The 25187-nt window shown below is 40.4% G+C and overlaps 2 protein-coding genes across 3 annotated transcripts in view; both read left to right on the forward strand.

Annotated features, from left to right (window-relative positions):
- Positions 1–25187, forward strand: part of LOC122564708 (thymosin beta-10) — a 54376-nt gene that overhangs the window by 11817 nt on the left and 17372 nt on the right. The window contains exon 1 of one of the 2 annotated variants that reach the window (XM_087994770.1): positions 29–150. The exons of the other annotated variant lie outside the window; for it this stretch is intronic. Within the exon in view, the coding sequence (XP_087850896.1) occupies positions 113–150 (38 nt within the window). The 5' untranslated portion in view covers positions 29–112. Of the gene's footprint in view, positions 1–28; positions 151–25187 lie in introns of those variants that run through there. 2 annotated transcript variants of the gene reach the window in all.
- On the forward strand, positions 26–2648 carry LOC122564678 (mitochondrial nicotinamide adenine dinucleotide transporter SLC25A51-like). The gene is made up of 2 exons (XM_043719818.2): positions 26–150; positions 670–2648. The coding sequence occupies exon 2, from the start codon at positions 729–731 to the stop codon at positions 1620–1622; it is 894 nt and encodes a 297-aa protein (XP_043575753.1). The 5' UTR covers positions 26–150; positions 670–728; the 3' UTR covers positions 1623–2648.

Raw genomic sequence — 25187 nt, forward strand, 5'->3', positions numbered from 1 at the left:
CTATTTATTTCTGTTCTATTCTCAGCATGCGGACATCATTGAACCACACTTTTAATTGTCCATTCCTGGTTGTGCTGAATATGCCAACTAACTTACTGTAACTGAGTCAGACATGTTGATATGGAACTGGAGACACATAGGACAGACTAGGTAAGGATGGCAGGTTTTCTTCTCTATAGAAAAATAATGAATTTGAGTTTTTACACAATCCTACAAGTACATGGTAACTTTTACTGATGTTTCTTTTTACTATTTCAAGGTGTTATTTTCAATTGAAGATCAGTTTTGGCGAGCTCCTATTACTGGGCAGGCTTGTATTTGAGAAAAAGAGGTGTATTCTGGTTGTTTGGTTTAAACTGAGCCACTGCCCTATTCCACTTCCAAGTAAATGGCCTGTAAACATCTTGGGTAGAGATTTTTACTATACTTAGACTGCAGTCATTCAAAAAGGCAACTTATCACCGCCACCTCAAGCATAATCAAAGATGGGTAATGTGTTCTGGCCTAGCCAATGATGCCCATTTTAAAAAAAACTATGTTACTGCAAGGATTCTTAAAGATTGGATAGAAATTTTAAAGATATACATAAAACTTTTAATTTGCCATAAGATTGTAAAGATAAGTTATTTTGTTTGTGCAATTTCTAAACTTTCCAACTACTATCTACAGAACCATGTGGATAATTGAGAACACTTTGATTGATCCAGAAGGATAAGCACTTGAGACAAATGGATACTGAAGCACAAAACAGACCAAAAGACCTTGTCTTACCCAGTTCTACACCAGAATTGACAGAGCCGATTTCTTATGTGGGACCTGCCAAATATTATCTCTGTGGCTACTTTGCAGCTTTCAATAACATTGCCATCACCTTCCCCATTCAGAAAGTGCTGTTTCGACAGCAGCTATATGGACTAACAACGGTGAATGCTATCCGGCAGCTAAAGCAGGATGGCTTTCGCAATCTCTACAGAGGAATTCTGCCACCACTCCTGCAAAAGACTACAACTGTGGCATTGATGTTTGGCTTGTATGAAGACTTCTCCTGTCTCTTGAAGAAAACAAATAATGCTCCAGAGCTGTTCAATCAGAGTGTGTCTGCAGTATTGGCGGGGACTGCAGAAGCAGTTCTGACACCATTTGAGAGGGTACAGGCTTTGCTACAGGATCGCAGACATCATAACCGATTAAAAAATACCTTCCATGCCTTCAAGGTTTTGAGAGCCTATGGTATTAAAGAATATTACAGAGGCCTTGTACCCATCCTTCTCCGCAATGGACCCAGTAATGCATTGTTTTTTGCTTTGCGAGGGCCTATCAAGCAGTCCCTGCCAGAAGCCACTACATATAGTATGAATGTTCTCAATGACTTCATCTGTGGGGGGTTTCTGGGGTCACTGCTCGGAATAATATTTTATCCAATCAATGTGGTGAAAGCACGTATGCAGTCACAGGTTGGAGGGGAATTTCAGAGTTTTGCAAAAGTCTTCATGAAAATCTGGACTGAAAGGGATGGCAAAGTGTCCCACCTAATGAGAGGTGTACACCTCAATTATCACCGGTCAATTTTATCATGGGGCATAATAAATGCAACCTATGAGATTTTGCTTAAGGTGCTCTGAGAGAACCTTTTGGTGTCTATTGCTTAACTTGAGTATCATTTTCAGCTCTGTATTTCAGTATTTAACATTTTGTCTCAAACTATCTGTCATGCAGAATTTCTCTTTGTCACTTTGTCACTTTGAAGCAACTTATTTATTGTGGAGGAAAACAAAGTTCAACTTCAACTCTGAGACCAGATGGCCATTTGCAAAAAATACTTTGAATAATTTTTGAAGATATTGGGCTTTTGTTTCATATTGGTGGAGGAGTAAGAGTCTCAAGCCAAGTTGAGTGACAGTGGCAAGTGTTTCAAAGTAACAATTCCACTCCCCTACCTCAAAGAGGATGGTTCACAGCCCTTCTGATTTTACTTCCTCCCCTCCTATGCTTTGTTGTTTTTTTTCCAGAATGTTTAAACCTCTATTCTAACTGAAAACTTTTTTGTGTAATCTTAAAAGAACCTGGGTTATTTTTAATTGAAATGAATTTCTTTTTTCCAGGCATGGTATGGTGTCTACCTGTTCTTTCTTCACTGTTAGGTTGTCCTAATTGTTCTACAGCTTCAACTTGCCTTTAAGATGGTTTATATACAATACATTACTGAATGTTTGGCTAACATTGTATACACCATACATTGTTTTGGTTACCATGTGATAATTTGGAATCACATCTGTATTGTATGTGTTTGCCCAATTTTGAGCAGGTAGCTTAGTGCTGTTTCTGTTGCCCTCGTGTATCACTCATTGAAATGCGCAGTCCAGGGTTCTGGTCAAAGTTGTTTTCAAGTGGCCTTTAATTTTTAATTTTTTTGTTACATTGGTAGAAGATATTGCAAAAGATGTCAAAAATATGAATTCTAGTGCAAAGTTCTGTGAGCTCTTAATTTCTTTGAAGCAATCTAGCATAATGTAAATTCGCTTCTGAAGTCGAGTCCACGTGCTGAACAACTTGTCTGATGTGTGTATATATATATTACATTTTTATCTTGAATACTTAATCAACTTTTGCACCTTTTGCTGAAAATTATATTAAAATGAATATATGTACTTGGTGGTCGATGGTCAGAACTTCAGCTTTCATTTAGTCTTTCTTCAAATTTTTTTCATTTGAACAAACATCAAAGCTTTTGTAAAACCCAGTCTTGTTGTCTTCACACTTCTTGTCTGAGATGAGCTTGATGGTGGAGGTGTGCTCCTAGCAACCCTCCCCTACAAACTCTTCCAAATCTACCTGGGAATTGCTGATTTCAGTGCTTCCATTTCCATGATTTTAACTGCATTAATTTATTATATTAAACAAGTACAATATAAAAGATCACATGTTAAGACACCAAAGGTTAATCTCCTCAGCCTCTGCCTTGCTCAACTTCAACAATTAGCAGGAAAATAATTGGGCAGCTTAGACACTTGTAGGTTTCAAAACAGAAAGCAAACTGCAATGCTACTTCTGTGTAATTTTGGGTGTCATGCCATTTTGCTCTCTTAACCACTAGGGAGCAGTAAGTCTATTTAGAGCTCAATACATGAGTAATTGCAATAACCCTCCAGTTGCATAACTTGCCTTAACCTCTGAGTAAGGTACAGTTCATTCTGCATAGTGCATGAGAAATTGGCAAATTACTTAGTGGTTAAATGAATACAGTGTCCTATTGACACATGGTACACATCTTTATACACTAAAGTGAAGGTGATCAGTTGTTAAGAGGTTTCTAAAGACGATAGAGAAATGTAATGAGGCAGAAAGGTTTGGAACAAGAGCTGCAGACCCTGACATTTAAATTCCTGGTGGGACTAAGTGATGGGAGGAAGTGAATGAATAATCATTCTAAATTGAATATGGTGAAAACTGCAACATGTGATGGTTTATTCTGTCATGGGATGTGGACATTGTTGACAAGGCTAGGAGTTGTTGTCCATCCACAAATGTCCATTGTGGAGGCAGTTAAGAGTCCACCACACTGCTGTGAATCTGGAGTCACATGTAACTATTCCTGGTAAGGACTGCAGTTTTCTTAAAGGGCGATGGTAAACCAAATGGATTTTTATGACGATCAATGTAGTTTCATAGAACGTTACCAGACTAGATTTGTATTCTGGGTTTATTAATTGAATTTGAAGTCCATCAGAATTTGAATCCAAGTCCCTAAAACAATAGTCTGGGTCTAAATTATTAACCTAATGATATTACCACAAGGCCATCCTCTATCACATTGTGAGGGTGTGGAAGTGTTTAATGGCATGAAAACCTACTTAGAATGGATACATGGATTGGAGGAGCAAATGCAGATGCAAATCTAGAATAAGACATGTTAAAGTTCATAGGCACTCAAATGGATATAGTGTAAATAAATATCATAAAGAAAAAGATATGCTGGGGATATCTTCAGTTTTCAAAGTTTCTGATTACTGTTGTATTCTTCAGCAATCCCCAGACACTGCAAGAAATTGAGTGTAAAAGAAAATGAGGTATACCAGGGAATGGTGTACATATAATGGAATTAAACATGGATTCCTCACTTCTTTTTTCTTGTATAATGAGTTTGAGTAGAAACTGAGTAATGAATCTCGACATCTGTACAATGGGGCTGATGAATGGAGAAAATGTGTTCAATCTCTGAAATGTTTAGTACTGCAGCAACAAAATGTGAGTAGGAATATTTATTGGAGCACATTAAGAGCTGAGGATAAATTCCCTCAGAAGCAAGCAGTCTCTATGTAAGAAGAAACATTTGAAAAATTAACCCCCATCAAGTGCAATTCAGTCATTGAGTTGGATAAAGGCAGGAGGTTGTGAGTTTTTAAGGAAATTTATATTTTAAGAAGTCATTTGAATTCCATTGAATCAGGAAAGATTGGAAGAGAGTAAACCATCAGTTAACAGAAAATAATGTAGATATCTGCAGTATATATGTAGAAATTTAAGAGGAATGTGGATGTCTGTGAATGTGACTTTGAAAGGAATTGTGACAACTTATTTCAAAGTGCCAACACCTAGGTTGTTTCGACTGGTGTTCAAGAGCAGAGTCATATATGTCACAAGAGCAGAACACAGTGACCATGCTGGAAAGTTATAACTGGTGATCAGGGATTGGGAAGTGCCCTTTTTTTAAAGGAGATGGATAATTTTAGAGTTGTCAGCATTGTTTGTAACTTTTAGAATGACTGCCATGAAGACAGCAGATAAGAAAAATTTAACTTGTAATTATTCAGCACCTTTTATGGCCTCTAGACATTCCCAGAAGCAGTAATAAAATTTGATATAATGAAGCAAACATTTTCAAACATGCGAAGGAGGTTGGCAGACTTTATCCAGACAGATTGTCTATTCATTTTTAAATTTCATGAATATGGCAATAAGAAAATTGAGATAGAAGCCAATTAAAATTCTCGGCAATAGTTAGTTATTGTGGAGATGGCAAGTATATTCTGGATAGTGGTTTAAAAATAAATTAATGTCAAGAGGGAGCATAGGACATAATCTTATATGTGCAGGATCAGTCATTTGTTAATAAAAGGGATAGACTTGAATCTGCTGCAATTATGTATTCCATTGCTACTCAAAGGACATTTTTTATCTGGTTGCAGTGAAGATTGTGTGTGTGTGTGTGTGTGTGTGTGTTTATAAAAATGTAATATGTGTCGCCAAATCCAGAAACAAAGAGAATAAGGCAACTAATAGCTAAAGTTTAGAACACAAGTCAGCAAATTTGCAAGACCATTGATGTTAATTAAGAAGGCACACAATGAGTGCTTTTTCCAGGGCGGTTTCCTGAACAAGTTGGCAGGCAAATACTGGTGAAGACCAAAGAGAGAAGTGTGCAAGAAGCTGCAAGAATTTGCTTTAAAGCATGAGAAAATGATTAAAATGTTCACAAATGTTGACATTTGCACAACTGGAATTAAGAATAAGGGAAAAAGAAGTTGGGCAGCACTAGGATTTATCAAATGACAATCCTGTGTCCTGTGCTGGTAATGACTAACTGCTTGCAAATTACCTAACAATCAAGTAGAGATGCTCAGTCTGCTGTTGCCAGAAACATCCATTGATGTGGTGCTGTTGGTATGTATCAGGATTATTGAAAACTTTATTAATAAAGGGTAGATTTTTCTGAATGAGGCTTGCTGATTGGCCTATAAAGATCTCAGTATTCACATTCAATCTGTCTGGAGCAGGATACTGTACTATTCTGTATTTGTAATTTCTGTCACTGCATCCTAATAAAACATTTTCTATGACAATTGCAGTATTCTGTGGTCAGGCCATTACTGGAAGGTATTGATGTGTGTAGGTTGATCTTGGGCAGGTTACCAATATTTATAGGTGTCCTCTACTCTAAAGTAAATATAAAGAACACTGATCAGTGCCCATGGATCTCCATACTGGCTTCAGGTATTTTAAAAAACACTATTAATGTACTTATTCACCTCCCCATCCCAGCTAGGTCATTTATGCATTATAACTAAAAGCATCTGTGTGTCTCTTTTGCTGCAGACATTCGGTTTGATTTAATCAAAATGCAGAAGTATGTACAATATATTTGACACATGGGATTGTTCTCCTTAGAATAGCAAAATTCAGCACTGGCTCATTGGTAGCTCTCTTGCCTTAGTAACAGAAAGTTGTGATTTTAATTCCCATTCCAGAGAGACCAGTCTGAGCTGACACTTCAGTGCTGCACTTTCTGGATGAAGTGTGAATGTAATTCCAAAGAACATTATAGTCTGCAAAGCATTTTAAGGTGTTCCAAGGTCATGAAAGTTATGTGCGTGTAAATTATTTTGAGGAGTTTATAATAGTATTTTAAAATTAAGGTATTTTGTATGGAATAAATGAGCAATTTCAATGGCACATGGGAAGATAACCAAAGCACAGAAATTTAACAATTGATAAAAAGAACCAGTGAGCAGATATTCATATTTTAAAGTAGCTAGTTATGATTTGGTATGCATTTTCTGAAAAAGTGAAGGAAGCACATTCATTATAGTTTTCAAAAGGGCATTAAAATGAAAGGAAAAAACTGAAAATATATAGGGAAGGGCCATGAGTGGGTTTAATTGGGTAGCCCTTTCAAGGCGTTGTGTTGCACCACACTGTGATTTTATGAAAATGTGTTTAAGTTGAGAGTGGCAACTTTTAGTTCTTTCTTTTACAGAATTGCAATAATGTGTTGCAGGAAAGATATGCTCTAGAGATTAAATGCAACACTGTTTTAAGGAAGTGAGCAAAAGCTGGGCGGATGGAATGTAATGTGGGGGAAATGTGAAGCTAAGCATTTTGGCAGGAAGAATAGATGTGAATATTACTTAAATGGAAAAAGACTACAAAAAGGTAGAGAAAAGAGGGATGAATCATAAAAAGCTAGCATCTAAGTTCAGTGTGTAAAAGGGAAGGTAAATGGAATGTTGGCCTTTATTTCAAAAGGAATGGAGTGTAAAAGCAGGGCGATTTTACTAAAACTATACAAGGTGCTTATTCAGAGCACAGCTGGAATAATAAGCAGTTTTTGGCCCTTTATCTGAGAAGTGATATCCTAGTATTGGAGGCAGTCCATAGAAAGTACACTAGGCTGATACCCAGTATGAGGGGACTGATGAAGAGCCAATGCCAAAATGTTGGTTCTCCTACTCCTCGGATGCTGCCTGACCTGCTGTGCTTTTCCAGCGCCACACTTTCGACTCTGATCTTCAGCATCTGCAGTCCTCACTTGCTGCTGGTATGAGGGGACTGTCTATCGAGAAGGGGTTGAGTAGATTGGGCCTGTACACAATAGGTATTCAGAAGACTGAAAGGTGACCTTATTGAAACATAGACAATTCTTAGGGGACTTGACAAAGTGAATGTGGAAAGGTTGTTCCTCCTTGTGAGACAGTCTAGCACCAGGGGGCACAATCTCAGAATGAGTAGTTGCACATCTGAAAAAGAGGTGAGTAATTTTTTTCAGAGGGTAGTGAATCTGTGGAATTCTTTACCACAGAGAGCCGCCAAGAATGGGGTGGATGGAAGCTGAAGAAAAACATTATTGCATTGGGGCAGACTTGTGCTGTAAATGCAACCTGGGAAATTGTGCATATTGTTATGGACCAGACCAAACCCCCTCAAAATTTATTAAGACAGTCTAGACCTAACTTAAAGCTTTTGCGTTCCAGATGCAATTCAATTGGTCAAACTACTCAATGTTAACCAAAACACACAACTTTTACATTCTGGTTATAATACAAAAATTAAAAAGAATTGTGTTATGAAGTTGAAGGCATGTACTGTACCTTTGAGAGGATGAAAGCTGGCACACACCTGTCATGTCACAGAGTGTACTGGAAAATTAAAAGATGTAATATTTTGGCAATGACCTAGATATGAGTTGTTTTCACAGCAGTTCGAATTTAACCAATCAGTTTAAATTATGCCCCCCAAGATACTAAAACCCAATCCAATTTGAATTTTACTGTTTTGATAACATCGAACCAATGAGCTGAGCTGATGTTAAAAAGCAGGCATTTTGGACAGTTAGCTAGAAAGAGCACCATCTGAAAGACTGCTATTCATGACACTCTGTCAAAGGTACCTTTTTTGTATGAAACATCTTTGCTGCAGAACACCAAGGGAGGTCTACAAACAGAGGAAGGTCGATACTGGAGACGACAGCTGCTGTTTGGTTTTGAAATTGAGTTGCTGGAAATTTAATAGGAGCTCTATTGGACCAGAATATTGTTATAGAGTGGGAGGTAGATAACAAACCTTTGAAAAAGGAGGATTAGAGTTGTAGGCTTAGAGTTTGTAAATAGTTGTTTAATATTCATTTTAGAGTTAAAGAATAAAATTGTTATTTTTTCTTTTCATAGTGGAACTTAGGTAGTTCTCTGTCACTCATGCTTTAACAGGTTACGAGATGAGGTGAGCTTTTCTGTGTATTTGGTTTAATTAGCAGAAGTGTTTACTGCTGTGTTGTAACAATTGGCTTAACTAACTCCATTGAAGTGCTTAACAAAATAATGGATATATTAACTACTACTAATTAACTGTTCCAGTACAGTAACATTCCATAAATACACCTTTGGCAAAGGATAATTCAATAAAATTGGATTGTCTCACATGCAGTTCAAGCAGCAGGAAGAGAGCCCCAGCCTTTAGCTGTAACAGAGAGGAATAAGAGCTTCCACATCCAGCTTCAAGAGACCAGCAACTGCAGAAAGCTAAAGCTAAAAGTCCTGGTTCTGTGGGAGCTTGACCCCACCTATTCAGGCTGCTTCGATTGTTCCAATTTTAAAAAAAAAATCCAAGGTCTCTCAAGTTGTTTACTGTATTGGCCTTGAGCAGTTTGTTTGGACCTCTGTTTGATTTTCCTCTCCCAACGTCCCCAACAGTACCCTTCCACCGACACTCGTTCGTTTGGCCGAACTGGTCCTCACCCTTAACAATTTCTCCTTCGAATCCTCCCACTTCCTCCAGACCAGAGGGCTAGCCATGGGCACACGTATGGTTCCCAGCTATGCCTGTCTCTTTGTTGGCTATGTAGAACAGTCGATCTTCTGTAATTACACCGGCACCACTCCCCACCTCTTCCTCCGCTACATTGATGACTGCATTGGCTCCACCTCGTGCTCCCGCGAGGAGGTTGAGCAATTCATCAACTTCACCAACACATTCCACCCTGATCTTAAATTTACCTGGACCATCTCTGACACCTCCCTCCCCTTCCTGGACCTCTCCATCTCCATTAATGACGACCGACTTGACACTGACATTTTTTACAAACCCACCGACTCCCATAGCTACCTGGATTACACCTCCTGAAATTACTCCCGAAATGAGTTTGATTAGTCTTTGAAATGTGGCTTGCACAACTTTCATACCAAATGGCATGACTTTATTAACCTGGTACAGTCCATTCGCCATCATGAAAGCCAAAATTTCCTTTGCTCTTTCAGATAAAGGTATCTGCCAGTATCCTCTGAGTGAGTCCAGCTTAGAAATATAAATTGCTTGTCCCTCAATACAGTCTCCCAAACATGGAATAGGATATGAATCAGATTTTATAACTGCATTGACTTTGTGATGGTCCACACATAATTGTTGGGTACCATTTGGTTTTGGCATCATTACTGTGGGTGAGCTCCATTTGCTGCAACTCAATTTTATTATATTGTCTTTGAGCATGGTCTTTTTGAACCTGTGCCAATTTTATCGGTTATGTCTAGAAGGACGTTGCTTAATTGGAATAGTATTTCCTATATTTACATCATGCATAATTAGAATAGTACTTCCCAACTTAGTCCCATGTATCTCCTCATGATTGTAATAAATCTTTAAGATCATTTTGATTTCTTCTGGAAGGTAACTCAATTTATCTCAATTTCTGAGAACGTCCTCAAATGTAATTTGAGGAATTAGATTAGATTAGATTACTTAGTGTGGAAACAGGCCCTTCGGCCCAACAAGTCCACACCGCCCCGCCGAAGCGCAACCCACCCATACCCCTACGTTTACCCCTTGCCTAACACTATGGGCAATTTAGCATAGCCAATTCACCTGACTGTGGGAGGAAACCGGAGCACCCGGAGAAAATCCGCGCAGACACGGGGAGAACGTGCAAACTCCACACAGTTAGTCGCCTGTCCAATTCAGAATCATCTGAACATGGTTCTTTTCCTGCTGTAACCAGTAACATTCTCCTTTTGCTTTCCTTCCCTGTCAAAATAGGTTGTGAGCATATTGACATGATACACTGAGATTTCTGTGAATAATTACTAAATAATTCACCTCACTCAATTTCCTTTTGACTTGATAAGGGCCACTAAGCCTTGCTTTTCAAGGTTCACCCACCACTGGGCATAACACTAACACTTTATCTCCACTATCAAAAGTATGAATTTTTGATTTCTTATCTGCTTCCTGTTTCATCACATGCTGTGCTACTTTCAAATGCTGTCCAGCCAACTTGCCCAATCTATTTAATCTTTCCCTAAAGTTTGACACCTAGTTCAAATATGTGGTCTTTGAACTCCCTGACTTACCAATTTCTCCTTAATTAATTTCAGTGGTCCCCTCTCCTCATAGAATTTCACTTTTGAATGTCATCCAATTATTTACCACTGATTTTCCTTCAAACAGCTGTAACCAATTCATTTCTTCCAGATCATCTCTCAGACTTGTAAAGTTTGCCTTCCCCCAATTTTGAAACTTTGCTTCTGTTCTATCTTAGATTATGCTAAATCTAAATGTATTATGATCACTAACTCCAAAATGGCTATTCTTCAACAGCCTGCCCAGCTTCATTTCCTGAGGCAAAATCTAGAATTGCGCCCTGTTTCATTCGACTCGTTACTTCTAGGCTAAAACAGTTCAAGAATTCTGTGCCCTCCGTGACTCTCAGAATCTGAGATTGGGTGAATTAAATTGTGAATCCCTATTGCCTTATTATTTTTTGCACTCAGAAATTTGCCTATATATTTGTCCCTCTACTTCACTCCCACAACTTGGGGGTCTATAACACAAACCCAGCAGTGTGATTGACCCTTCATTTGATCCTTCATTTAATATATAATTCCTCCTCACAGATGGTATTGATTCTTTAATCAATAATACTCCCAGCTTCGGGGCTTTTATGACACAGTGGTAGTGTCCCTACCTCTGGGCCATGAGGCCTGGGTTGAAGTACCACAAGCTCGAGTGATGTGTAATAACATCTTTGAACAGGTTGATTATTAAAAAATCTACTCCTGTCTTTGAGAACTTCTGTTGTGCAATAGTTGTGTTCCCCAACTCTGAGCCAGGGGCCCTGGGTTTACCTGCTCTAGAGATGTCATACACATCCGAACAGACTGATTTTAAAAAAACAGTTGGAATGTTTTTAAAATTCCCTTTTCGATTCTCTCTGAAAACATTATATCCCAAGATGTTGAGTGGTCATCTTTTCCCCACATTAAGCCAAGTTTTAGTTATAAAGATAATAGAGAAAGCAATGCTGTAGTGGTAATCACTTTAAATGGGTATGGTGTAAATAAACATCTGAACCTCAGGCTAATATTCTGAGACATTGGTTCTGAATTACCAGTTCAGTATGATTACAGTTGATGACTAATGGTGTAATTGCAATTCAATAAAAAGCTAGGCTAATGGTAACCACATAATCACCATCAATTGTTGTTAAAAACCCATCTGGTTCACTAATACGCTTTAGGGAAAGGGATCTACCTTCCTTACCTGCTGTGGTCTATGTGTGAATTTGGACATACAGCAAAGTGGCTAAGACTTCCTGAAGTTTAGTCACACTGCAGACTCTGTTCAGGCCTTCATACCCAATTTATATTATACAAGTTGTGTCACTGTAAAGCTGAAGGCACTTAACACCAGTGCCAACCCTGCTATGTAAATAACCTGCAACTTCTTTAAAACTCAAAGTTTTACACATGCCCAACAAATGTGTGACAATTGATAGATAAATAAGTTACTGAACCTCAAAGGCCAGATAGGGAAAAGATAAAGAACATCAAATACTTTGGGTTCAGTAAGAACATTAATGGATCATACACATTTCATATTATAGGAATGATGGGAAATTCACTTAATTCCCATGATAGAAAATGCTGCACCACTTTAGAATTTTTACTTCGAGGGATGACATGATGGAGCAAGAGTGCATGTGATGTTAGGGTGATGTAATTTTAGAAAACATTTCTTTTTGAAAGATTCCACCAGATGGCAGAGTTTGCCACATTGACTAAACACTTGGAGCATAGACTGCATTTTACACATGATAACAAAATTCTAATTGTATATAAACTCAGTGGTAGCACCCTTGCTTCTGAATTGAAAGATAATGGTTTCAAACCAAATTATCTGGAGACTTGAGACAAACTATTTAGCTCAGTCATATTGCAGTGCTTGTAGGAATGTTGTGAGGTCCTGTTGTAATGCAATTATCTTTTAAATTCCAGAAGAATGTAAATCAAATCCCATCAAACTATTCAAATAAGGGAACTTCTGCTGTTCTGAGTTTATTATTCAACCTGCATCGTTTAAACATTATCTAGCCATTTATCTCACTGATGTTTGTGGTACCTAGCTTGGTTATTGACGGTTCTATATATAACTTTGAGTGAAGGATTCCTGTGGTGTAGTGGTAAAGTCCCTACCTCTGAGCCAGGAGATCCAGAGTCAACTCTCACTTGTTCCAGAGGTGTGTTTAAATAACTATAGCTTTCAATTGCTTAAAAGATCAATTCTCTCCTCCCCATGGCTGTACATATGGCTTGTGTTGTGCTATTGCACAAGAGATGATATTACCAAATGCTGCTTGAAATGCTATTACTATTCTTTGTTAATTAAAGAGATGCCATGCTACATGGTCTGTGTCTTTAATGTTAATGCTTGGATATATATTAAAAGATCAAATTGCGCTGCCACAATTTACAGCTTATGGATGACGTTTCCAGAATTGGAATAAGTCTAATAGTAAGGCTTTATTATTAAAGGGTAATTCTAACAATATTATTTTTCTTGACAAGGGTTTAAAACAGTAAAAAAGGATATTTCTCCTTAAATAAAAATATAGCCGATAATTTGCTGGCTGAACACATTGATATTAATTAGTCTGACCTCCACACCCATCAATACCATTTGTCCAGTTATAATATGGAATTTATCTTAACTCGCATTTTACTAACCTCTTCTTGTCATGTTTATGTGCATTATGATAATTTCAGCTTTTATGATGTTGAAGTGGTTTTAACTCTTTTAGGTATAAAGAGTAAAGTAAACCAAAACTAAATCACTTAAGTTGCTGCAGTTTTCTGTACAAGCTGTTACATATTGTGAGAATACCTATACCAAATGGATTGCAATGGTTCAAAAAGACAACTCACCATCACCTTCATGATGGCAACAAGGATGGGCAATAAATAATGGTCCAGCCAGCACACCTACATCCATAAAACAAACATCTGGGAAATTTAACTTGAAACTCCGAATGATCAGTTCACCTCTTCCAGAGGTCAGGAGTTTAAATTGTTGTTAATTTGTAGCTTCTGGATCTCGTGGAATTTGATATTAAATCACTTTTTTGTATTTTTTTTGCTGACAGATCTTACACATTTTTTATCCCTCTTTCTTTATGGCTTCAGGTAAACAGCTGCATTTCTTATAGTTTGCTTATTTTTGTCCTTCAAAATTATGGCAAGTTTACCAAGTCCTTAGCTTGTAATGTACAATGACTGCAGACAGGAAAAGACAAAAACCCTGAAACACTCTGATTTTTGCCATGCAAGCAGCTTTTGTGTTCTTTCCAGTGTACTATCTCTAACCAAATTCTACTCTATTACCAAGTAATTACGAGATACTAGACTTTGATTATAGTTTTCTTTAAAAATCCACATTGATAATTGCAAAATGCTACAATGCATTATGTCTAATCATGAAATTATTCCACTGCTTCGATGGAAGTATCTGCTAGTAGAGGTCAGAGTGGGCAATAGGGTCACAGCCATGCGTCCTCTTCACCCCAGCCCCTACAAACATTTTGAGATAGATTTATGGGAGTGAAACTGAGCCGATCTTATATTGCTTGTCAGCCACTGTGTTCAGTAATTCTGTGCCATTCCTGGTTGTGTGTTGCCCAGCAATGCCTATGTTATATTTTTAAATGAAAATGACCCTTGGAAAATCCCGAGTGCAAAATTCTGCTTTATATTAAAAAACAGAAATTGCTGGAGAAGCTTAGCAGGACTGGTGGTATCTGTGGAGAAAAAACAGAATTAATGTTTCAAGTCCAGTCACACTTCGTCAGAATCCCAGTTCTTTGTTAATTTTATGTATTACATCTTGAACAATTTATTAAAGAAAGGCAGACTTAGAGACTGAAACATGATAGAATGCTGGAGATCTGCACAGAAGGCTGGTTTCTGCCATTATTTCCATATGTAATAAATTAGCAAGCTGTTTAACAGGTGAGACTAAGTACAGGGAATAAAAATGTTTTATAAAATGGTGAATAATGATATGTCTGAATTTGCTCAGCTAATGATACTCTCACCACTAAGATTATGGGTTTTAAATACCACTCCACAGACTTAAGGTCAGTCTTGGTTGAAACTTTAGTGCAATACTAAGGGAGTGCTGCATCATTATGGGAGCAAATTTTAAGATGAGACATTATATTGATGTCCTATTATCAGGTGAGTTCTCCCTGCTGTCGTCATCAATATTTCATCCATCAATGCAACCATCATCATGAAAATCAAATTATCTTGTGCTTTATCACACTGCTGTTTGTGGTATGCTATTTGGAAATGTCTTTCACATTGGGCTACATTACAGCAATAGGAGGTTGACGGGTGATTTGATAGAGGCTTATAAAATCACAAGGGATATAGATAAGATGAATGGTAAAGGGATTTTTTTTCTCCTAGGGTACTTGAGTTCAAAACAAGAGTGAATAATTCTAAGATGAGAGGAGAAAGATTGAAAAGAGACTTGAGAGGTGGAATTTTCACCCAGAGGATGGTTCCTGCATGGAATGAATTGCCAGAGGAAGTGGTGGATGCAAGTATAGTTACAACATTTAAAAGACATTTGGACACGTACATGAATAGGGCAGGTTTAGAGGGATATGGGCCAAATACAAGCAAGTAGATCTAGTTTAGTTTGGTAAACTTGGTTAGCATGGACAGCTTGGGCCAAAGGGCCTGTTTCTGTGCTGTATGACTAATTGGCTATGACGTGTTTTGGCATGATCCTGAGATCATAAATGATACTGTATAAAGTCAGATAATTTCAATAACATCTACCTGGCCACTGTAGCGGTTTTAGTCAAGAGGCTTGGTTGTGAGCCAACAAACATTCTTCTGGAAATTGTAGAGGGCAGGTGACTGGGGAAGTTGGAAGGACACTGAAGAAAGAGGTGAAAAGGAGATTGGTGAGGTTAGCCCCTTTTGGTGCACTGGGCTAGATGGTCAAAAAGATGGGAAAAGACAGCAGTGGGAGTTTACTGCATAATAGAAGATTGTGACCGTGCTAAAAAGGGCACATGGGGTAGCTATGACCTTGTTGAAAATGATGCAAACCTGGGATTATAATGAGAGTAAGAGTGCAAAGGATGGGTGATAGATTTGTAGACAATATATCTAAGATGGGAAAAAAGGAAGAGGGCATGACCAGATGACAGGGAGTAGAGCTGAGAAAGAATGGAGGGGCTAGTAAAAAAGAGGAGATATAAGTAATGGGCTTGATCTAAAGCAATAGCCTAACCAGCCTAACAAAACATGGCAGAGGTTAGGCAAAGTGATAGTTATGAAAAGAGATAGTGAGGAATCAATGGAACAGAATCAAAAGGACAGAAGGTTGTGGTGGGATAAATCCATGTATGGACTTTGTGTGGCCATGTATGGACTTTATAGGGAAAGAGTATTGGTTGGGTATACTGTGTTGAGTGGATCTGTATAATGTTCTCAAGTGTTAGCAATGTTGGCCGATGAATCTGGTAGATTAGTCAAGGAGTGGAAGTGAAGTGGGCTGCAACAATAACAAAGACCAGGAAGCCAAGGAAGGATGAGGAGTAAGTTAATTGTATCGATCCAGGTAAGAGAGGTAGTCTGAGGAATGGCTGGAGTGGCTTGAGTAAACAACGATTAACTTATCTGATTCTGTGCTGTGAACTTCGCCCAACAGTCCCTCCAAGATCAGTTGTGAATTTCATTGCTTGTTAATTTTCCCAGATGCACTCCAATGTCCAACAATACATGAATTCAAACAGCAAAGGGGAATTCATGTATCATTGAACATCGGAGTACATCTGGAAAAATTAACAAACAGTGAAATTCACAACTGATCTTAAAGGAACTGTTGGGCGAAGTTCACAGCACAGAATCAGATAAGTTAATCGTTTTAAGTGTGGCCTACAGAGAATCTACAGTCGTGAGTAGAGTGGGGTCTTTCTTGATTATATGTTTTTGGAGATATGTCTCTTGATTAAATTTAAAATATAAGCCAAAACTATTAATTTAATCTGGGGCAGTGTTTGTAGAGGAATAAGATGGTGTTAATTTCTGGGTCTGTAGATTATGAAGGAGCAAAAATGGCCTTTAATAGAGTGATATGTACTTGTCAGATGTGGGAGTTTAAAGAGAGTTTAAGGGTTACTGCGGATTATATCTGCCATAAATGCTGTTGGCTGTGAATCTTATCAGATCAAATGGATCGGCTGGAGAGACAGTTAGAAGCGATGAGGAATTTGCAACAGCAACAGTATGTGATAGATGGCAGTTATAGGAAGGGGGGAAAGTTTCAGATACAGTCACATAGATGGGTTAACTCCAGGAAAGATAAGAGAGATAGGCAGCTAATGCAGGAGTCTTTTGTGGATATATCCATTTCAATAGGTATGCTGTTTTGGAAAATGTAGGGGGTGATGGATTCTCAGGGGAACGTAGCTCGAACAGCCAAGTTTCTGGTATTGAGACTGGCTCTAATGCAACGAAGGGTATGTCGGGTTCCAAGAGATCAATTGTGTTAGGGGATTCTGTAGTTCGAGGTACAGACAGATGTTTCTGTGGCCAGCAGCAAAAAAGCAGAATGGTGTGTTGCTTCCCTGGTGCCAGGATCAAGGATGTCTCGGAGAGGGTGCAGAATGTTCTCACGGGGGACAGGGGCCAGCAAGAGGTCATTGTTCACATTGGAACTAACGATATAGGAAGGGAAAAGGTTGAGATTCTGAAGGGAGAATATAGGGAGTTAGGCAGAAATTTAAAAAGGAGGTCCTCGAGAGTAATATCTGGATTACTCCTGGTGCTACGAGCTAGTGAGGGCAGGAATAGGAGGATAGAGTAGATGAATGCATGGCTGAGGAGCTGGTGTATGGGAGAAGGATTCACATTTTTGGATCATTGGAATCTCTTTTGGAGTACTGAGGGGTGACCTTATCGAGGTTTACAAAATTATGAGGGACATGGATAGGGTAAATAGGCAAAGTCTTTTCCCTGGGGTCAGGGAGTCCAGAACTAGAGGGCATAGGTTTAGGGCCAGAAGGAAAAGATATAAAAGAGACCTAAGGAGCAACTTTTTCACATGGAATGAGCTGCCAGAGGAAGTGGTGGAGACTGGTACAATTGCAACATTTAAGAGGCATTTGGGTGGGTATATGAATAGGAAGGGTTTGGAGGGATATGGGCCGGGTGCTGGCAGGTGGGACTAGATTGGATTGGGATATCTGGTCAGCATGGACGGGTTGGACCGAAGGGTCTGATTCCATGCTGTACATCTCTATGACTCTATGACATAAATACATTAAATACATAAGCAGCAACAGGCATTAATGGGTCAGTCAAACCAATTCAAGAGTGACAGGAGTTTGGAAAGATGAGGCAAGAGCAGAGTCCATGAACACAGCAATTAAGTGAATGATGACAAGTGGGAACACGTGAGCGAGCTCTGATGGGATGTAATCCCATTGAAAGACAGACGTAAAGTGGAGCCTAGGATAAACCCCAGACACTAGTGAAATACTGGAATTCAGCTCAGGACCTAACACAGCCACAAAGCAAAGCTGAGAAAGCAGCAAAGGATATGAAAAAAAATCAGAAAATGAGAGACCAGTTTTTTTGGAAACAGCAATTTTAATACTGTATATTATATTTTCTTTAAATAATTGCCAAATGAGGGATGTACTTTTTGAATTTTGCTCCAAATGTATTGTTTCCCTGATGTGCAATGAAATATCTGTGAGGCTGGTTGTAGATTATTTTCATTGTGGATATTTCTTCCTTGATTGAATGTAATGATTCTGTGTAGACCATATCAACATTCTTTCACTACGACTGGGGGGAGCTGAGCTACATGAGCCCAGGCTGTTTTATGAAACCTTGAGGATCACTTGAAATGAAGCAAACAGAAAGTAAGTGGAGCTAACCCTCTGGGAAACCCTGCAGCCAGACCTGGTTCCTGTTGATACTAGTTACAGCACACAATCTACCCAATTCTGATCAGGAAGAAGATGATTTACAAGAATAAAGAAAATTTACAGCCCAGGAACAGGCCCTTTGGCCTTCCAAGCCTGAGCCAATCCAAATGTACTGTCTAAACTTGGCGGTCAATTCCTAAGCATTTGTATCCCTCTGCTCCCCACCTACTCATGCATCTGTCCAGACACATCTTAAATGAATCTACCATGCCTGCCTCTACCAACTCTGCTGGCAACGCGTTCCAAACGCCCTCCTCCCTCTGTGTGAAGTACTTGCTGCGTGTATCCCCTTAAACTTTGCACCTCTCACCTTGAAAGCATGACCTCTCGTTATTGAATCCTTCACCCTGGGAAAAAGCTTGTCTCTATCCACCCTGTCCATACTCTTCATGATTTTGTAAACCTCAATCAGGTCCCCCCTCAATCTCCTTTTTTCTAGTGAAAATAAACCTAACCTATTCAACCTCTCTTCATACCAGCGAGCACCTTCCATACCAGGCAACATCCTTGTAAACCTTCTCTGCACTCCCTCCAAAGCGTCCACATCCTTTTGGTAATGTGGCGACCAGAACTGTACATAATATTCTAAATGCGATCGAACCAATGTCTTGTACAATTTTAACGTGACCTGTCAGCTCTTATACTCAATACCCTGTCCAATAAAGGCAAGCATACTATATGCCTTCCTGACCACTCTATCCACCTGTGCAGCAACCTTCAGGGTACAATGGACCTGAACTCCCAGATCTCTCTGCTCATCAACATTTACCAAGGCTCTTCCATTCATTGTATAATTCGGTCTAGAATTAGACTTGCCTAAATGCATCACCTCACGTTTATCTGGATTGAAAGCCATCTGCCACTGTTCTGCCCAACTCTCCAGTCTATCCTCCTGTATTCTCTGACAGTCCCTTATGCTTTCTGCTACTCCATCAAACTTTGTGTCATCTGCAAACTTACTGATCATACCAACAGCGCCCTCTTCTAGATCATTTATGTACATTACAAACAACATTGGCCCCAACACTGACCCCTGTGGAACACCACTGGTCACCTTTCTCTGTTTCGAGAAACTCACTTCAACTACTACTCTCTGTCTCCTGTTGCTCAACCAGTTCTTTATCCACCCTCCACCTAGCTAGAACACCCTGTACACCATGTGACTTCACTTTCTCCATTAGTCTACAATGGGGAACCTTATCAAATGCCTTACTAAAGTCCATGTATATGACATCAACAGCCCTTCCTTCATCTAACAACTTGGTCACTTCCTCGAAGAATTCTATTAAGTTGGTAAGGCACGATCTCCTCCGCACAAAACCATGTTGCCTATCACTGACAAGCTCATTCTTTTCCAAATATAAATAGATCCTATCCCTCAGTACCCTCTCCAGCAACTTCCCTACGACCAACATCAGGCTCACTGGTCTGTAGTCACCCGGAATATCCCTACTACCCTTCTTGTACAGGGGGACAACATGAGCAACCTTCCAGTCCTCTGGCACCTCACCTGTATTTAAGGATGCCACAAAGATATCTGTCAGGGCCCCAGCTATTTCCTCTCTCGCCTCCCTCAGCAACCTGGGATAGATCCCATTCGGTCCTGGGGATTTGTCCACCTTAATAACCTCTAGCATACCCGACACATCTTCCCTACTTATGCCAGCGTGATCCAGACTAATCAAATTCTATCTCTAATCTCAACATTCATCATGTTCCTCTCCTCAGTGTACACTGATGCAAAGTAATCATTCAGAATATCATCCATTCTCTCAGGTTCGGCACATAGCCTTCCTTTTAGTGGACCAATCCTTTCTCTAGTTATCTGCTTGCTTCTTATATAAGAATAAAATGCTTTGGGATTTTCCTTAATTCTGCTTGCTAAAGCTATTTCATGACCCCTTTTAGCCCGCTTGATTCCTTGTTAAAGCTTGTCCTACTCTTCTGATATTCTTCCAGGGCCCGTTCTGTTCTTAGCTGCCTGGACCTTATGTACGCTTCCCTTTTCCACTTGGCTAGTTGTACAATTTCTCCTGTCATCCACGGTTCACAAATCTTGCCCTTCCTATCCTTTGCCTTCAACGGGACATGCCTATCCTGCACTACCGTTAACCTATCTTTGAAAGCCTCCCACATCTCAAATGTGGACTTCCCTTCAAATAGCTGTGTCCAATCCATTTTTCCCAGCTCCTGCCTAATTTTGAAATAATTGGCCTTGGCCCAGTTTAGTACTCTTCTCTTAGGACCACTCTCTTCTTTATCTACAAGTATTCTAAAGCTTACATAATTGTGGTCACTGTTGCCAAAGAAATCCCCACCGCAACTTCTACCACTTGTCCTAGCTCGTTCCCCAGTACCAGGTCCAATATGGCCCCTTTCCTCGTTGGCCTATTGACATACTGCTCTAGAAAACGCTCCTGGACGCTTCGTACACATTCTACTCCATCCAGACCTCTGACGCTAAGCGTATCCCAGTCAATGTTGGGAAAATTAAAATCTCCCATCACCACTACCCTAATGCCTCTACATCTATTCATAATCTGTTTACTCATTTGTTCTTCTACCTCACGCTCACTGTTGGGAGGCCTGTAATACAGCACCAATAATGTAACTGCACCCTTCTTATTTCTCAGCTCCACCCATAATGCCTCACTACCCAAGACCTCCATAGTGCCCTCCTTTAGCACAGCCGTGATACCGTCCCTGACCAGCAATGCAACTCCACCCCTTCTTTTACTTCCCTCCATGTCCTGTCTGAAACATCTATATCCTGGAACATTTAGTTGCCAATCATCATGCCCTTCCTTCAACCAAGTCTCTGTGATGGCAATAATGTCATACTCCCAGGGACTAATCCAAGCCCTAAATTCATCTGCCTTACACACTGTACTCCTTGCATTAAAGCAGATGCATTTCAGGCCACCAGTTCTTTTGCGCTCGTCTGCTCTCTGCCTATTCTTCTCTTTATTAATGTTATCTTCATAATTCTTACAGTCTCCAGTCTCCACCTCGCTGCCTACTTGCTTTCTCTTCTGGTTCCCAGCCCCCTGCCACATTAGTTTAAAATCTCCCCAACAGCAGTAGCAAAAACTCCCCCAAGGACATTGGTTCCGGTCTGGTTCAGGTGTAGACCGTCCTTTTTGTAATAGTCCCACCTTCCCCAGAACCGGTCCCATAGTCAACTATGTCAAAAGCTACAGGTTGTTCAGAAGGAGGAAATGGGTAAATTTATCCCATCACAATGAATGTTATTTATGACTTTGTTTAAGGTTATCACAATGCACTATTAGGGGCAGAAACCTAAAGGAAAAGGTTCCAACAGAAAGGTCAAAGGTTTGGGATGCAGAACTTGGCTCAAGGACATTGGGGAAGATAATGGTGTTGGAGTTGGGATGATAGTCACAAAAGAAAGGAGTGGATTTTCAGAGGAAGGGGCTGATGATGGCAGACTTGAAAGGGGGACTATACCAAAGGGGAAGGACTCATTTATGATGTCAACTAGGATGGAAATCAGAATAGAAGAAAAACTAGAGAATGCTACACATTTAAGGCCACAGCATGTAGGAATGTGGCAGAAGTAGCTAGATGGATGGTCTCGATCTTAATTGTAAGGAGGCCTTTGAATGCTTTGTAATTCTTGAAGGAGAGTGGATGGAGCAGGGAAGACGAAAGAGTCAATGAGTGTAGAAAGGATTTTTCCTCAAAGCCTGAAAGTCTGCTGTGTGAATCATTAGCTGTACTTCAGAGAGTTATGTAGAGATGACTCTGGTTCTGAATGTGAACATGAGCTTTATTTCAATTGTCTGCCATCTCATCCTGCTCTCAGTTTCTCTAACCTTGCCACAGGCTTGGTTCACAATAAACAGCATAGTCAGCAGTTAGCAGACACATAATTGAACATTGAACAATTGAACACTGCATCTTTCCCCTTATAAAATTATATTGAATTAAATCACCTTAAATGACAGACTTAGGTACATTGTCATTTCTTAGGGTTCAGTGTCTGCTTTCTATAAATACAGAAATAGTCCTTGATATATGGTCATTGATCATGTTGCTGAGAGCTGCGAACTAAAAGGGCTGAATCTTACTTTTTTTTGGCTGAGTCTGAGTTGCATGGAGTGTTTGTTTTAGAGGAAGTTTTCACACGAGGCTGACTCAGTTTTCTCTCAGTACCTTACCAATCTCCGCACATTAATGACTGACCAAACCATGCCTCTGCGGCATTTCTCATGTCTGTTTACTGGCTCATCTTATCGTGTGCCATTCCTAGAACAACTTGCCACTCAGAGGATACCCATCAAAAGACTGGCAACTCTAGCATTCATACCATCTTTAAAAGACAGCTGCACACCCAGTGAGCACTGGCACTCCGAAGCTGTCCTGCTTGGTCAAAGACAGAGTCAGAACATGGTGGAGAAAAGAAAGATGGCACTATGATTCTCTGACAGATATCTGGAGGTCCTGGTGGACTGGGTGCTCCAAAGAAAGATGTCTTCTCCTAGGAAGACTAGCTGAGGCATCTGCGCCACCAGACACTGCTGGCTTGACCTGATGTCCTCACACAGGTCAGTGGTATCTCAAGGATGCAGGGAAACAGCCAGCAATGACTTTCTCCACTCTGCCAGAATAAATGACACACTTTGACCTCTACCAACTTATACTGACTCTAGCCCTGCCACTGTACCATCTTCTCCCAAGGCTCATGCTGTGCCACTCTCACTATAATGTGCAATGCCTTCCCTCATTGACTCTTGCCCTCTACCTTGACACATGCTGTCTTGATAATACTTTCAAAGACCTCACTACATTAACCCCAATGCACCAGCACCAACAGCTGTGAAGTCTCTGTTATTTCACTTATTCCTCTCCTTTCTGTTGATACATGAGAAAACAGCCATAACAGGTCAGAGCAACCCATATGGGTGGTGATGGTGGTGGTGGGAGACAGGAGGGGCGGGGGCGGGGGCGGGGGGGGAGGTGTTGGTGGTGGGTTGCCTGACATGCTGATTCCCTACAAGGAGAGAATGCTGGTCCTCATCGGTGAAGGACTCGGACTGCTCCTCCAAATGTGTAAGTACCTTCCTTCATTCCATTGCAACTCTCGCCTTAACCAGACAATCACTTTCAATCACTGCACAGTATCTTGACCCACTGGCTGCAATACCTTCCTTCTCTGTCTCTTTCTTGTGACCTTCAGGTTCCACTGGCCTTCCCCTTACATGTGGAGAAATGCTTGGTTTCCCCAGAAGACATCTATCTCCTCACCCTCTACCCTCTGAGGATGAGACTGCTGAAGCCTCAGAGAAAGCATTTGCAAGTCTGCCTCCTGTACCCCCACCACCACCTCAGGTACAGATATCTCGGGAGGAACCATCAACAGAAAGAGTGTGGATACACGATTTAGTGAGCACCTCACAGTGACAGCTCTGCCGAGGGTGAAACGCCCGTGCCCTCTGGCACTCAGAGAACTGCTCAGTCCTGGGCAAAAGGGTACCCTGTGGCAATCACAGACCAAATACCCGGGAAGGAACAGCAACACCAAACTGGCATCTGGGACATAATGGCCTTCAACATCCATAAATCTCATCAGTGGGAGTCATTCCTGTGACCAACTGGCTGTCATCCATGGACATGGTTACCATGAAGAGCAGGACACAGACCCATCAGGGGCTTTTGAAGAGATTTACACATCTCAACTCTATTGCCCCACCAAAGGCATGGCTACAGGGAAGACAGGGAACCCTAAGCCCCCCTCTCATAAGGCAGTGTCAGGTGGTCCCAGCCAGAGGTTGAATCACACATACAGGGCCCCTCAGAATTCTCCTCTTAGCACCCTCCAGAGAGGTTCTCCATCTCCACCCTGCTTACCCCATCCAACCTTTAGATGTTAAAGCTGAAGTGGGTCAACTTGCCTCTGGCAAGAGGACCTTTGGAACGTCTGGCCCACCTAGACACTAGTGCACACAGGTTGCCCTGCCAAACTTACAGGGCCAGTCGGCCAAGCATGCTCCCAAATTCCCAGCTACAGAACCGGGGAGTGAGAGAAGGAAGAAAACTTTGAGGGCACTTTGGTGATGTGGGTAACTATGGTTTATACGTGACTCTCAGTTTCTGCATCAGTGTCCCTGATTTTAACTTTCATGTGTTGTTTGTCTATCTGTGCAGTTTCTCAATACATTTTCACATCATCTAGCAGCAGTTATAGAGTCGTAGATATGTACAGCACAGAAATAGCCTCTTTGGTCTAACTCATTCATGCCGACCAGATATCCTAAATTAATCTAGTCCCATGTACCAGTATTTGGCCTATATCCCTCTAAACCCTTCCTTTTCACGTACCTATCCAGATACCTTTTAAATGTAGCAATTGTACCAGCCTTCAGCACCTCCTCTGGCAGCTTATTCCCCACACGCACCACTCTCTGCATGAAAAGGTTACCCCTAGTTCCCTTTTAAATCTTTCCTCTCTCACCTTAGATCTATTCCCCCTGGTTTTGGACTCCCCTCCCCTGGGGAAAAAAAACCTTGGCCATTCACCCTATCCATGCCCCTCATGTTTTTATAAACCTCTATAAGGTCACCCCTCAGCTTCCAACGATCCAGGGAAAAAAAGCCCCAGCCTATTCACCCTCTC

Source organism: Chiloscyllium plagiosum, unplaced genomic scaffold, assembly GCF_037043375.1.
Source record: "Chiloscyllium plagiosum isolate Xiang-an unplaced genomic scaffold, Cpla_swu_hap1 HiC_scaffold_2, whole genome shotgun sequence".
Taxonomy (NCBI): Eukaryota; Metazoa; Chordata; class Chondrichthyes; order Orectolobiformes; family Hemiscylliidae; genus Chiloscyllium; species Chiloscyllium plagiosum.

Bases quoted from the DNA above. Each gene is read 5' to 3' on its own strand.
- LOC122564678 (XM_043719818.2), top strand. From the start codon at position 729: ATGGATACTGAAGCACAAAACAGACCAAAAGACCTTGTCTTACCCAGT.